The following is a 15,846-nucleotide window of genomic DNA, read 5'->3' as shown; positions in this document are numbered from 1 at the left end:
GTCTACAAATGTCTACACATGAACAAAAAATGGATAGTTATATAGCTGTTCATGACTGGACGAATGAAAAGTCTTGCAAGAGCAGGAGCAATCAAGGACCGGTGACATTGTGTTTTTCTCTACGTACATACATCACACACTTTATACGTCTACCTACCTTAAACAGATTGGATTTAACAAATATGAAATATGTTCAGTAGCGCTTTATCTGATCGTGTACAGGGCGAAAACAACATATCTTAAATCTGTAGACTAGTGTACTCTTAGCGAATGCAGTCCAGTGTCCAAATAGTGACGTCTGATTTTACTCTGTCAGAGGGGTAGCATCTTCGACATATAAACATTACACGTATAGAGTACAATGTTTTCTATTATACGGAACACAATATATATATATATTCATATTATCCTATTTTTGGTCCTATTCTTACTGCAAATTTTGCTAATTCTATTTTCATTGTGCATTATGATTTTTTTAGTATAATATAAAGTAATTTACTTTGTAAAATGTATTTTAACTTTACAAATGCTTTGCATTTGACATTTGGCTTGAGAAGACAATTTCTGTTGAAATTTGATCCTATGCTTGACAAATTCTTTTTCTCGCGGTTTTGTATTCATAAGTTTTGTAACACAAAACTAAGTAATTTAATTAGGTCATTGTGGGCAGATCGCCTCAAAAACTCGACAACCTTTTGTCAACACTGTTAGAATTACATCTTTGTCCTATAATTTAATTAGGGTAATAACCATAGCTTGTTTCAACAAACGGACGTTATAACTATAGGGCCAACTCGGAGATTCACACATACAGGTGCAAATTAAGTTTCTATTTTCCTCCCAGCGGCCTATCCTGTTTCAATATAACTTCTCCCTACGTCAGAATAGAAGTCAGAAGATGTTTGTATCATCACTTACCTGAGGAACACCTGCCATATTGGTCGGGCTTTTTAAGGGTGTTGATACAAATACACGACCCGTCATGGCAAGTAATTTCATCGGAGTCTCCGCAATCGTCAGTCGTCGAGCACACGTTGTAGTCGAGTTTTTCTGTAAAAAATATTTAATAACAATTTGGTGAACCTTGTGCATGTTCAAATTAGCATAGTTATTTTAGTTTGTGTTTTCTTACACTACAAACAACATTATATATAAAACTAAGTTACGGGAATTAAGAAAGACAATAAGAATATTCTTTCATATTTCATCTTATTTGAAATATTAGTCAGTCATGTAATCGGTTCTTTGATTAGGATTAACGTACAACTCAGTGATGTAATGAAAAATAGATTGATATATTCATCTTATTATACTATAACTGAACGCGGTGATATATAATGCACTATGATGATTTGTCGGGTATTGATATTGTTTGAAGTTTTTTCCCCTCAAATTTAAAATGAAAATAAAACTTGACAATTAACAAAATGACACACGGCATACCGTTACCTTCCAAAATACAGCGATTAAAATATAACCTGTATTTGACATTACAATACCATTCAAAAGTGTATAATCATACAACAAAATACAGCAATTAGATATCACTGTACAAAGAACATACACAATCGATACTATGGTTGAGATGTACATATATATGTCGTCCAGCGCTGATGACATAATGGTATACAATAACTCGTTGCATATAGCACCTTGCCCACGCAATGTACAGGAAACAGTATGCCATAGGGGCTACAGGTAACAGCCACAAGTTCACTCATTGAACCATACTGTACATGAAGGTTTTTCCGTAGGGGTTTAGAGATTAGTATTTCCCGTGTAGAGGTTAGTATTTCACGTGTAGAGGTAAGTATTTCACCTGTAGAGGTAAGTATTTCACGTGTAGAGGTAAGTATTTTACGTGTAGAGGTTAGTATTTCACGTGTAGAGGTTATTATTTCACGTGTAGAGGTAAGTATTTCACGTGTAGAGGTTATTATTTCACGTGTAGAGGTAAGTATTTCACGTGTAGAGGTTAGTATTTCACGTGTAGAGGTTAGTATTTCACGTGTACAGGTTAGTATTTCACGTATACAGGTTAGTATTTCACGTGTACAGGTTAGTATTTCACGTGTACAGGTTAGTATTTCACGTGTACAGGTTAGTATTTCACATGTAGAGGTTAGTATTTCACGTGTACAGGTTAGTATTTCACGTGTACAGGTTAGTATTTCACGTGTACAGGTTAGTATTTCACGTGTACAGGTTAGTATTTCACAGTGTACAGGTTAGTATTTCACGTGTACAGGTTAGTATTTCACGTGTACAGGTTAGTATTTCACGTGTACAGGTTAGTATTTCACAGGTTGTATTCACGTGTACAGGTTAGTATTTCACGTGTACAGGTTAGTATTTCACGTGTACAGGTTTAGTATTTCACGTGTACAGGTTAGTATTTCACGTGTACAGGTTAGTATTTCACGTGTACAGGTTAGTATTTCACGTGTACAGGTTAGTATTTACGTGTACAGGTTAGTATTTCACGTGTAAGGTTAGTATTTCAGTAGAGGTTAGTATTTCACGTGTACAGGTTAGTATTTCACGTGTACAGGTTAGTATTTCACGTGTACAGGTTAGTATTTCACGTGTACAGGTTAGTATTTCACGTGTAGAGGTTAGTATTTCCCATGTAGAGGTTAGTATTTCCTGTAGAGGTTAGTATTTCACGTGTAGAGGTTAGTATTTCACGTGTACAGGTTAGTATTTCACGTGTAGGTTAGTATTCCCTGTAGAGGTTAGTATTTCCCGTGTAGAGGTTAGTATTTCCGTGTAAGGTTAGTATTTCACGTGTACAGGTTAGTATTTCACGTGTACAGGTTAGTATTTCACGTGTACCAGTGTAAGTTAGTACTTCCCATGTAGAGGTTAGTAGTAGAGGTTAGTATTTCACGTGTAGAGGTTAGTATTTCACGTGTAGAGGTTAGTATTTCACGTGTAGAGGTTAGTACTTCCCATGTAGAGGTAAGTATTTCACGTGTAGAGGTTAGTTTTCCCGTGTAGAGGTTAGTATTTCACGTGTAGAGGTTAGTTTTTTACGTGTAGAAATATTCTTGACAGATCCACGAACTATTTAATAAATGTTATTCCTTAAAGATGATATTTACAAAACAAAGGAAAATTCAAAACATTTTACAATATGTATAGCATATATAACACGGTAATTATTTCATCGGATAGTTTAATAATTCATATAGTATTCCATGTGTAAATATGTATTCGTGAGTTTCGTGAAACAATGACTATAATTGTCTACATGTTTATTTAAACAATTTCAAGTATTTTGTATGAGATAAAGACATTTTTGAGAATGCTTTACTTTCATGGTGGATTAGAGATAAGTATTTTGTGTGTAGAAATATTAATGACTGTTTCAGGAAACCGTATTTACAATCTAATAGTACTTTGTTGGTGTAATTGTGCTTATCTATAGCAATAGAAATAAAGTGCCGACTGTAAAAAAACTACTAATGCTATAATAACTGTAGGAACACTCGTTTTTTTGCAAGAACGCCTATATATGCTCTGCTCTATTATTGCAACATTTTAATAGTTTACATTTGTATTCTGATGTGTCGTTATTCCATGTTTTTGATTTTTGGACATTTATAACTCCCTCTTTTTCTATTCTTATATTAGCAAAAGTTTTTATATATCCCAGCCCGCAACGATGTTAAGGGGGTATATCTAGAATCGGGTGTCCATCTGTCTGTCTGTCTGTCTGTAGACACATATCCGGCGAACTCATACTAAATCAGGCGCGGATCCAGGGGGGACCCGGCGTACGCCCCCCTCCCCTCCCCTTAAATAGGAGGGAGAAAAAAAGGGAAAAGCAGCGAAAAAGAAAAAGGGGAAGGAAGGAAAAGAAGAGAGGAAGAAAAAAGAGGGAAAAAGAAAAGGAAAAAAAGAAGGAATAAGATAAAGAGTGAGAATTAGACAGAAAGCTCCATTTTCTACCTTTACCGTTTGATGTTATTATTTTTAAATCTAAATGTATTCGACTTTGTGGTACATACATGCATGAACATACTTGTATCCAGCCGCACAATTGAATAATTATATATATATATAACTTTTTTGTATTAGTTAAAGTTTTATCCCCATTGCTTAAAATGTACAATATAAATTTCTTTAAGTAAAATTACGTTAGACTTTTTAATGTAAGCATAATTCGCTATACATATATTACACAATCTCAGATGAACATTGACGTGAAATGAACAAATATTTCGTTGTAAGCGGGTTTGATATAAACATGTTTTACAGTAACTGAAGTTTTACTATAATCGTGAAACATGCCATTCTATTGCCACAAAGGATGTGTTGGATGCAAAAACGAGAAAGTCGCCAAAGATAATGTGTAATTTTTAAACTGTTAAAGACTGCATGGCGCTGTGCGTTGTATTCTTTCTTCAAGACGTATAATAATGATGACATAATTGTATGCTATATTAATGTGTTTATGCTTGGTCCACAGTGACTCAAATCTACATATGAATTATGACCATCTTATAAGAATGACAATTTGATATTAAGAACCATGGAAATACACATTTCGGAAAATGTAATGCCACTATTAATAGCCTGTTGTGGAGAGATAAACATGATGATATTTACATGTCGATTTTAAATGACTACACCCACGGTTATCGTTGTAATGTCATTTATCAGGCGCAATAAAATTAAATATCACATGTTTGTATAACAAAGTCCAGATTATGTTTTGAAATTAAAAAAAAATCGTCATTTTCAAGGTTGAGTGTGCTTTGTTGTAAAATGATATATGTGATACTGCTGTAATGATTATCGTAGTTTCCAAGCCTAAAAGGACGTTCATAAAAGGGATGTCGATATGTGTATGGATAAAAAAGGGTTGGATGACTGATTGCCTACCGTCTAATATTTTTGTGAACATTCCGTACTTTTAAGGAATTCCTGAGCTTAAATTTCCTCATAAAAAAAACATTACAAAAGTTAAGGAAAACAATCTTAAGTTGAGGAATCTTCCTTAAAATCTGTAACCTATGGATAATTTTAAGTTAAGGAACTTCTTAAATTTAGGAAATGTTTCTGAAATATGACATATAACGTCATGTAACCCGATTGGCACACATTTTCTTACTTTTAAGCATCTATTTGTCAGATTGTAATATAATTACAATTTTTGTACCAATCTGACAAATTGAGCCAATAATCTGTCTGTTGGTCTATGTTTGGAATTCTTCCTGCACATGTTTCCATAAATAGCATCCTTGGAAACAGGTCTGGAAAGCACCTGATATCAACCAGGTGCAGGTACCCAGATTGGCACACCCAGGTAAAAACAGTGAACATAGAAAAATATCGGTATATTTCAAATATAATTTGACTTATCTTGAAACTACAATACGAAAATTATCAATTAATGCCATTGACCACTTTTCTCCATATGTATTTTTTAGAATGATTTACGTCAAAATCAATGTAGGCAATGCGGGGGTAAAATTTCATCTTTATGGTTATCACTTGCCTTTTTTATATGATTTCTACGACAATATTCATGCATATTTTGCCTTTTTAAGCTTTTTGTGTGTGATACTGTTCCACTATACAAGACACAACATGAATATACCGTAGTCTCCCAAAACACGCACCTCGCACAACATACACGCAACACACCGCATATATGGCAGGCCGTTCTTACATGACCATAGCTGTTAATAGGACGTTAATTAATCAACCAAACAAAAAGTGATACTGTAAAATAAACATATAAATGGCACAAGAGAAGTAATTATATATAACTCATGGATTTATAAGTGCTATTCGAGCGCACCTTTGTTTCATTTCGCATGCGCACATTATCGCAGATAAAAATTTTCAAACTAGAAAATCGACATTTTCTGAGGATAAAACAGCTCTGAATTACGAAACTACCAAATAACTGACAACTGAATTGATTAAATTTGTGTTCTAGACAAGGTTTATACCATTTTCTCACTTTTTAGAGCAGACTTTTGAGCGAAAAAAGGAAAACTGGAGTTATCGCACGGGGCAATATTTACCGTAACACTAGATTTCAGGTATTTTCTCAAGTTTGTGGCTGTACAAAATTCCTAGCTATGGTCATGTGGAAATGTCACCATTAAAATATTTCATGATGATCAGGGAATAATTATAAACAGCTAAAAGAAAATTTTCAAAGTGAATTAAAACGGAAGCATTTTTATCAATAAGTGTGCCATTTTGGGTAACATGGCGTTAAAGTGGCGTTCCAATGCTACCAATATTATTTTCAATGTTAAAATGATGTCATCTGAGCACAGTGAGAATGATGTATTTAAACAAAAAAATATTATATTTCTGAGTTTAAGTGCATTGTCACTTTTATATGATATAATATTTATTGGTAAGAGAAATATGAACTATATCACTAGTTCACACTGTGACTAAATGTAATAAAAAGGTAATGAGTTAAAATTACATAAAAAAACTGTGTAGAATGACCTGGTTACCACGAAAACCGAAAATTATGTCAAATAGTAATTATTTATAGCAGGTGAACTCTTACAGACAGATACAGCCATTGTTTGGACTTCAGATGTGAATGCACATACAAACAATAAAGCAATAAAGGCAGCAGGTGCAATTACAACGGTAACCTGCTGGGCAAATGTACAAAAAATAATTGATTTCGAAATATATACCAGTGTGGTATAGATTTATCTGCGTATTTTCTTATTTTAAAAAATGTCATTTACAATTGACAGAAATTATCCTGTCGATAGGTCATTAAGATTAAACGGCTAACCAAATGTGAAACACTGAAGACAGTGACACTGGCCTATTATGTAAAAGGCCAAGTATGTAATTTATTTACCAAAGGTTTCAAACAGGACGTCCCATTCTATCACAAGAATGTACCGGAATAAATACGAAATCAATGCTGCGAGGTCTTTCCTTAAAGTTATGTAACCAGTAAGTCAAAATTGAGGAAATAATAAGCTTGATAGGATAACCTGTAATTGATATATCAATACCGATGGTTACCCGAAGGCTATAGGTAAAGGTCAGACTTAAATATAGATGATGTCTAGACTTAATAATCCCAAGTCAAGGACGCAGAACAATACATACATATGCAGCTATCGGTATTATCTTATTTTCCTTAACGCGTTTGTTTTAGGTTAACTTTAAAGCTTTTATCTACAAGTACTTTTTGATTTTTGTTAAAGTTTGAAATACTGCTTACAAATTAATACATTTAGGGTAACAAGCTCGTTGTAATAAAAAAATATCCGATACGGCGCACAATACCGGCATAATCAGATTATATTTAATAAAACAGGTTAATCACGACATATCTACATACAAATGTACTACGGAAAATACCATATAGAAACTAAATTTACATTTCTACAGGATTATTCAATTGTCGATTCAATATTAATAGTTAATTTGTTAGTAGTCTTAACAATGGTTTATTTTCTCTCAAAACTAGAACTGAAGAGGTCAACTATCCACAGCTACCAACGCTGCATCATGCATAATGCATGCAGCTCTTTTGTTGTCTTAGGGTGAAAAAATTATCCATACACAACAAAAACTATGTAGGTTCATGAAAGGTAAATATATTAACTTGATTGGTCATTCCAGAATGCCATCAGAACGTAAATGACATGATAGATCGTTTCTGAAACGGAGTAATACGTGAACATGGATTTTACTGCAAACCAACGTGTACATTAGCAGATGAGACAGGTTGACTTGTTTGTTATAGTTAATTAGAGTAACATTCTATCAACATCTATAGTTATTTAAGGACGGACTATCATGTGTTCAAAGTGTTGCAGAACATATATATGTGGATATCTGTATGTTTTATTAGGCTGCCGTATACTCGTGTTGTGTTTGCCTGTTATAGTGGAACACTCTTTACTATTTGTATAGTGATATATCACTGAATCACATCCCAGCCGGTAACATACTGACAACAGGCAAACCATTCGTCTCACTCCCGCTGTGTTGAACGCTCAACATTTTTATAGATATGTATTAAGTGTCTAAGGCAGGTGACAGAACACACAGGAACAAGCGCTCAATGATCGTAATATTTCGAGTTACGTAATAATTTGTTATTATGTGCTTTGACACAATTAAACAATTACTATTTCTAAATGAACAATGGAATAGAGCATTGAAGATAGCATCCCCATTTAACATTACAACAAAACCAGTTATCTCCCTGGAGTAGTCTTTATAGATAGGTAAATATGTTGAGCTGAATTCTTTTTTTGCTTTGCCAATCTTTCAAAATAACACTATATACGATTTCATCGTCATTTAACACTTCAGTTATCTCTATTGAATGGTCTTCATACACAAGATTGAATTTATATAGATGCATTGACTTGACGGAGAAGTATCAATTAATATCAATTATTCTAGTTTTTTTTATAAAACATCTTGCGATATTCTTTGAAACAATTGATCGTTTAATAATCATTACAATAGCGCATTTAAGAGAGCATCCTTATGTCACATTGCAACTAACTAGTGTTGTTCTATGAGAGACGATGTTGACTGTATTGTGTACATTGACTTGGTAAAGTACCAATTTACACATATCAATTGTACTTGTTTATCTTTCTTAATGAATTCTGATAATAGAGAAGATAGGATAACATAAGTGTTTATTGTACTGGATGAAAGAGCATTTTATATATGTCAACGGCCCACCAATTCGACGGATACAATATATATCCATTAGTGAGGACCCTAGACGATACTGCTGTACGACAGATATGTATCTACCTTACAACTCCTGGCGCGTGTGTGACATGCTAAGAAAACAACAACAGTCAGGGGTTAATAAAACAGCTATCAATGTGTATGGATAATTAGACAGGTTGCTATGGAAATGCATTAATATTATCACGGAACGGAATGTCCCAGTGTTACTTTTGAGATAAAATAACGTCGCCGACCTTTATATTTAAGTTAATTGATGAGCACATCTCAAGACCTATTAATCCCGGTGACACCTGTTTACACATCATTTGTTGTATATGTATTTATATAAATATATCGGAAGATCATTGTAAACAAAAATACGAAATTAAAATGATAAATACATAGCAATTACACAAAGACAAAATAAAGAGAAAGACATGGAAAAAATTGGCCGATCATGTTGACAACACAAGAAAAAAAGGAACACAAAAAATAAGGTATATCGAGAAGAGTAAATAATCCCTACCCTATGTTTCATGGTATTTTAGTATATAGTTGACTGTTTCTATCAACCGATGAATTTTCGAATTAAAATGAATTTCGCGTATTTGTGGGTGATGACAATTCGAAAAAAAAATCACAGAAAGTTAAAACTACAAGAACAATACATTTATCCAATTGTCAACAGTAAAGATATATCACTTTGAAAAAAGTATTGGTATCAAAATACGAAATACGTCGTCGCACAATTGGCTTTGCAATATAAAAGTTCCGAATGTTTACACAGACACCTTATAGTTGATGGTTTAATAAGACAAATAAAGGTCTAACTTAAATAGATTTTTTATGTTATGGAGATATAACACAAAACTGTGTACTCCGTTAAGCGGTTTATTTTTTTAATACGATTAAATGCGAAAAATGATAGCCGTATAAACAACAGGTTTAAACTGTGTACTTAAATGGAATCCTCCCATGCTCATGTGTGCAATTAATCCTTCAGATAAGGAATGCAAACGTTAAGGTTGGACTATCTTTACATTGTACAGACTCCAGACACATACACAATGCATCGTTTAATTTGATTAGAATATAGACTGGGTTAAGTATGGAGTTAATTGTTACAGTATATGGTATGTATTTGTTGCTATGGAAGGATCCGGTACATGTCGGTTTTTAATTGTTCTACTACACCGCATTGACACTTAATCTGTATTTATTAGCTTGCGTTGTAAAAACGATTACAGATTATGACCTGTTTATTACCACTTTCATTTTTTTGGTTTTATGATTTTTTTCAAATAGAGTCCATTCAGAAATCTGTATTAATTGACTGTCTATGACCCAGTCTATGTTTTAAACAAGCCAAATAGAACATTCATTGTTGAATTCCTTATCTGAAAGATTAATTGCACACATGATAATTGGAGGATTTCATTTAAATACAGGGTTTAGCATCAGACCTTTTGATTTTTGTACATAATTATTTGTACATACCATGACAAAAATTATTTTTAGAAAATACTTTCTGTACATAACTATTTGTCATGGCAAAACATATTTTTAGAAAATATGATTTGTACTTAAATATCAATGAATAGTTAGGTACGAAAATCGTTTTGTAGGAGTTCTTTTTTGCCGGCCGCTGTCGGCCATCGTAACTATGTCCATATCAAGTAAGCATACAATAATTATAAACTAACGGTGACCTATGGTGTACAATTTTCCGTTACAATAGTTGTAATTAAATAAGTTTTCATAGAAAAATAAATATTTTTCCAGTGATTGTCTAATAGTTTTTTCAAATTGTTTCACATTCTTGGCATCCACAAGATTTAGGTTTATGATGAGAGTACACTCAGATTTTCGTGTTTAATCTGCATAACATGTCATCTTTCCTTTATGGGCTGATAAAGTAAATTTTAAGCCAATGAAAATGCTCGTTTCAAGCAAAATTGAACTATTATCCAATAATCACTGAATACATGTTTAGGTCGTTAATTACGAATATATTGAAATTCAACAAGTTCTAATTTTCAAACACACTGGCAATATTATTAATATCATCAAAATTATTGCTTTTCATCACCATAGAATCAATCAAAAATATGTCTATAAGTTAAATATGAAATTTCGCTAGGTTTTAGCCATTTTCTTAGAAACCCACTCACACAATTTGGCCCTGATATAATTAAAATGATTCTGCAGAAAGGCCTTCGCGTATGAACCTGTCACTCAGAATAAGTGCATTAAGTATATAACAATATAGCTTGCTAATATGAATACATTCTCAAATAACATACACCCTGATGGTGACCGATTTGTGTGAACCACAAGAGCCATTTATCATTGATTTTAGCTGTGTTTTCTATAGAGCTATTGAACAGTAATTGGTCCAAACCCAGGTCACGGCAAGTAGAAAGGACAACCGAAGTGTGTTAATACTTTATAAATACTAGTGATTTGCAATTGACAGCGACAGAACTACTTTATGTGTTCCTTCGCAGAAGCATTTCCCAAAGGGATGATATTGCCGTGACTGCTAATAGGAGACTCCGCGACTTCCTGACCATTGATACACGGGTGTCATTTTGTCGAACAGATACCATCACATCACCGCATTACCTTGAACTTTTGGTACAAACAAGATTGAAATTGGTGAATGCATCAAGCTGTTAAATCTACAATTCCAAACGCTATATTGGCTAGTCAACGTGATGTTGAATTGCCCTTGTGTTTTATATGGTTTCATAATAAAATAATAGACTGATGCATACAATTTGTGCTATGTCTTCAATGGAGGGCTGTGAGAAGACTCTGAATTCTTACCGCTGCGCAGGAAGGAAATGGGACGACAGGTGTCGCTGTCAGTATAATGTGACCGGGTTGGGAGTGCTCGTTCCTTGTCTCTAGCGGCATGTTTCAGTTGGCTAATACAATAAAAAGGCAACACACAACCAAAATACCGAAGCCTTCCAAAACACAGACATTTCCACAGTTAAGGTCGCCCTTTAATGAATCTCTAGTAACATGTCGTTTAGCTGAACCAACCAAGCAAATCTAGTGTCGCTCTTGTTTCATATCACGCTGTCTAAGCATCCTATACGTAACATAGCAATATCAGATTTTATTTCGACACCTGGCGTTTTGAATAATACGTGGTGATTCTGTATCGTAAATACGTAACTATAGCGAGGAATCTAAAGTTACATGTACGGTAATTTTTAAACTAAAGAATCAGGAAAAGCTTTGTCTTCTTGTGATATTCACCACTGGAAATTTACTGTAGTTTGAAAATTACAATATACTTACAATGCATGGGTATTCATTTTACTGAGACAAATGTATATGTATGTATGCATGCATGTATGTATTTTTGTCATGTTAATATGCATACATGCATATGTTATTCGATATATCGCCATGACATGCTTTGTAAGTTTAGTTGGGTTGGTGTCCATTTATATATACTGTGTAAAATATTAGAAAATAAAAAAATGAAGAAAACAATTACTGGGACAAATACAAGGTCAAAATAAATCATACGTAAATAATATCTTTTCATTCATCAAACCATCTTGTTTTCAATAACATATCAAAACTGTCACCCAGTTATAGCACATGGATTTGAACTAGTTCGTATACAGATCACTAGACCGTTCTCACAGGGACATCAACATTCCAATAAAACTTAACGTTGATGAAATAATTAATGTTATCACAGGAAAACTGGTCTCCTGTTACGATATGGTATTTAATCACTGTTCCAAATATCCATGTATTATTTTAATTAAAATTCGTTGTCCCTCAATTACCCTAGTTGTTAAGATGACGTTAATCAAGCAATTAAATATATTTTTATGGTCCATTGGAAATGAGATGCCATAAACGATAGGTAAATGTTCATATTAACTCATTTTGTGATTCTATGCTTTAAAGTTGTTGATGTTAGACTAGTAAAACCGTTTATCCACTATGATGATTTAATATATTAGATGAAACATTTTGATGGTAGTCGTGTCAATATTAGTGACGTCATTATGGTCATGTTTAAATATCATTTACAGTTCTTCATACTTTGACTTGGTTAGTTTATATCATAATCGTGACATGTGAAAGTAATTATATGTATATCTTAAATAGTTAATCAAAACAACAATTTCCAGTTTGTTCACTTGATCCTATGCCATTAAACACATATTGATATATGTTACAACACATTTTAAGAATAACATTTAAATCAGTTAATGAAGTGTATCATAGGAGTTTGTTTTACAGTAGTAAAACAAATGAAATGTAAGAACATACGAGCTATCGATAACACAGATACATGTATCAACTGCAAATAAAGGTATGATTACAGATCGTGTTATAGCTGGAGTCTGTGTCACGTATTTCTGGAAAGGAGTGCCTCTAGAAATGATTTCTGCACATGCGTAGGGTACATTCTTGATGAAATTATATACGCCTATATTTTCACAAATGTCGGTTTTAGATTAAAAGTTGTTTTTAAACATGGCCGACGACTAATAAATTTTATCTTTTAAAAGTTGAGGCAGATGATATTTTCTTCAGTAAAAAGAGTTACTTATTTTACACCATTACTATAATTGAAAAGTTTGAGGTTTTATATTACTTTGATATAAAAGTATTTCAAATAATTAATTGCATCCTGAAAAAAACCCCAATGACACTATGTCCTATGTATATGAAATGGTATACTGATTATGCAAACAACAAAAGCAAAATAAATTATTTTTATTTATTTTGGTATTAACTATACATAAACATGCAATATCAAACATCAATTATTGTCCGTTTGCATTAAATAATAACCTTTCAAATATTTATTTTCTGTTGAATATGGGTCAAAGAAGTAATTCCAACCGTGTGGACAAAAAATGTTATATTTTCGAGGAGATCAGCCCCTTTATCAAGACATACAAACACGATTGCATAATATTTTCTGTTGAATAGATATTTTGTTGTAACCTAATGTTCGTTCCTATATAAAGCTTCAGTTATATATGATACAGACATATAAACAAGCCAATATTAAAACATTAAGTAACATATTATTCTTTTGTAACTGATATAGACATTTCTGTGTATTTATAATAAACACTGTCTACACATAACCTTCACCGTAAACTTCCTGTATGCTGAGCGCTAAGCAGGAACAGAAACTACCACTTTTATAGACTTTGGTGTGTCATGGCCAGGGGACAGAACCCAGAGCCTTCCTCACAAGGGCGAACGCTCAACTCAAGGCCAAAAGTGAGGCGGTGCCAAGGGAGGCATAAGGAAAGATCAAGTCAGTTACAGACAGATAAACAAGCCAATATTAAAACATTAAGTAACATGTTACTCTTTTTAACTGATATAGACATTTCTGTGTGTTTATATTAAACGCTGCTTATACATAACCTTCACCGTAGACTTCTAGTGGTAAACCTTGTTATTATTGACAGCATGTGTCCCAGACCATCATACCTAGACGTCTAGAACGATTTGAGGGAGGGTCTCCCGTATACTGGTATATACGGGTATGGCAAAATAACGTTATTGATAATCGACACATCACTTGCCCAATTCACATTGTGACCATCTAAACAGAAGCGTTAACGTTTTAAGACAATGGTGTGACAGACCCCGTCAAGAATAGTGTCTATCAATCTAAATAAAATACAGATCCTTATTATCACTACGTTTGACAAGAGGATCTGACAACATCCCATTAGGGATCAATTTCTGGTGACCTTTGTAAATGGCCAAACATATTGTTAGAATCTTGAATGTAAATTTCAGGGGACAAAATAGTTGGAAAAAAGCTGTTAGAATTATTTTCGTGTATATAGTCGTGTATATTTTTCAATGGTCGTTTTTACGGCCTATTAAGCCGTTTTAACAAAATGTATCGAAGTATATTTCATAAAATATTCCTATTGTTTAGGTTTGTATATAATCGTTTTCCATGCGTAGGAATACTTTTTACTCGGAATCTCAACGCAGGTAGTTTATATTGCACCTGTGTATTAAGCAAAATTTATGAAATGGCTTTATAAAACCGGAAGACTAGGCAATATAATAAATCATATAGAAACATATAGCAATTACGCTACCTGTGGAGAAATTACAGTGAATATATAATCGAATAATTCATTTGTGTTAAGTCAAACTGAAACTAAAACATATATAAATGTCCCGACTCGTTATGTCAGGATTATATCAGCGATAAAGTTCTCGACACGTTTTTGAGTCTCTGCAGTTTATATTCGGACATAATAACTAAATCACCCATATTGCTTGATAATAGCAGTGAAAACTTTCTCCGCGACGTGTAGTTTTTGTAGTATATGCTTGTAACATGATCATTTAGGTCGTTAAAGCATTCTTAATAGTGTATATTAATAACACAATGCCTCATTCGTTACACAGAAAGCGTGTCACATTCCCGCTCGTTATTCATCTGACTGTCCAGTCTGACCGTGCCGTCACACCTTCGACCAGACGGTACTAGAGCAGTCATACGGTGACCTGACGGTGAACCGACTTATTGTTGTATACAGTACTGACCAGGCAAAAAAGTAGATTTGAAACAACAGCCTTGTATAAACATTGGGCTTTGTACCATGAAACATCACATTCAAATGAATGTACAATACTCCTACCAGATATTCGGCTAATCGCGAACATGTTTTTCGTTGTGTCTGCTTCGTTTATATCAAGGGATCATAGCCGGTCCGGACAAATTACATACCGGTCAAATTTACAGGTAGATAATAGTTAAAGACGCTCCATCGCCGACACAGCATACACAATACCCATCATTTGTACAATAGCTGATGTGTTATCCTGTATATATGTGTCTAATGAACTCAAAAATACACACACGAAATAATTTATTTTGATTTTGGTACATGCGCAATCAGTACCTTGTATTCGTTTGTTTGTTTGATTAATTAACGTCCTATTAACAGCCAGAGTCATGTAAGGACGTCCTCCCATGTATGCGTTTTGCTGCGTGTATGTTGTGCGAGGTGCGTGTTTTGGGAGACTGTGGTATATTCTAATGTGTCTTCTTGTATAGTGGAACTGTTGCACTTTTATATAGTGCTATATCACTGAAACATGCAA

General features: G+C 33.5%; 1 protein-coding gene across 1 annotated transcript in view; it reads right to left on the bottom strand.

The window, feature by feature from the left end:
* Nucleotides 1-15,846, bottom strand: part of LOC138310479 (tyrosine-protein kinase transmembrane receptor Ror-like) — a 160,858-nt gene that overhangs the window by 123,740 nt on the left and 21,272 nt on the right. The window contains exon 2 of the mRNA XM_069251706.1: nt 919-1,050. Coding sequence (XP_069107807.1) covers nt 919-1,050 — 132 coding nt within the window. The remainder of the gene's footprint in view (nt 1-918; nt 1,051-15,846) is intronic.

Source organism: Argopecten irradians, chromosome 16 (genome assembly GCF_041381155.1).
Source record: "Argopecten irradians isolate NY chromosome 16, Ai_NY, whole genome shotgun sequence".
Classification (NCBI taxonomy): Eukaryota; Metazoa; Mollusca; class Bivalvia; order Pectinida; family Pectinidae; genus Argopecten; species Argopecten irradians.
This window is presented reverse-complemented; position numbering and strand designations above follow the sequence as displayed.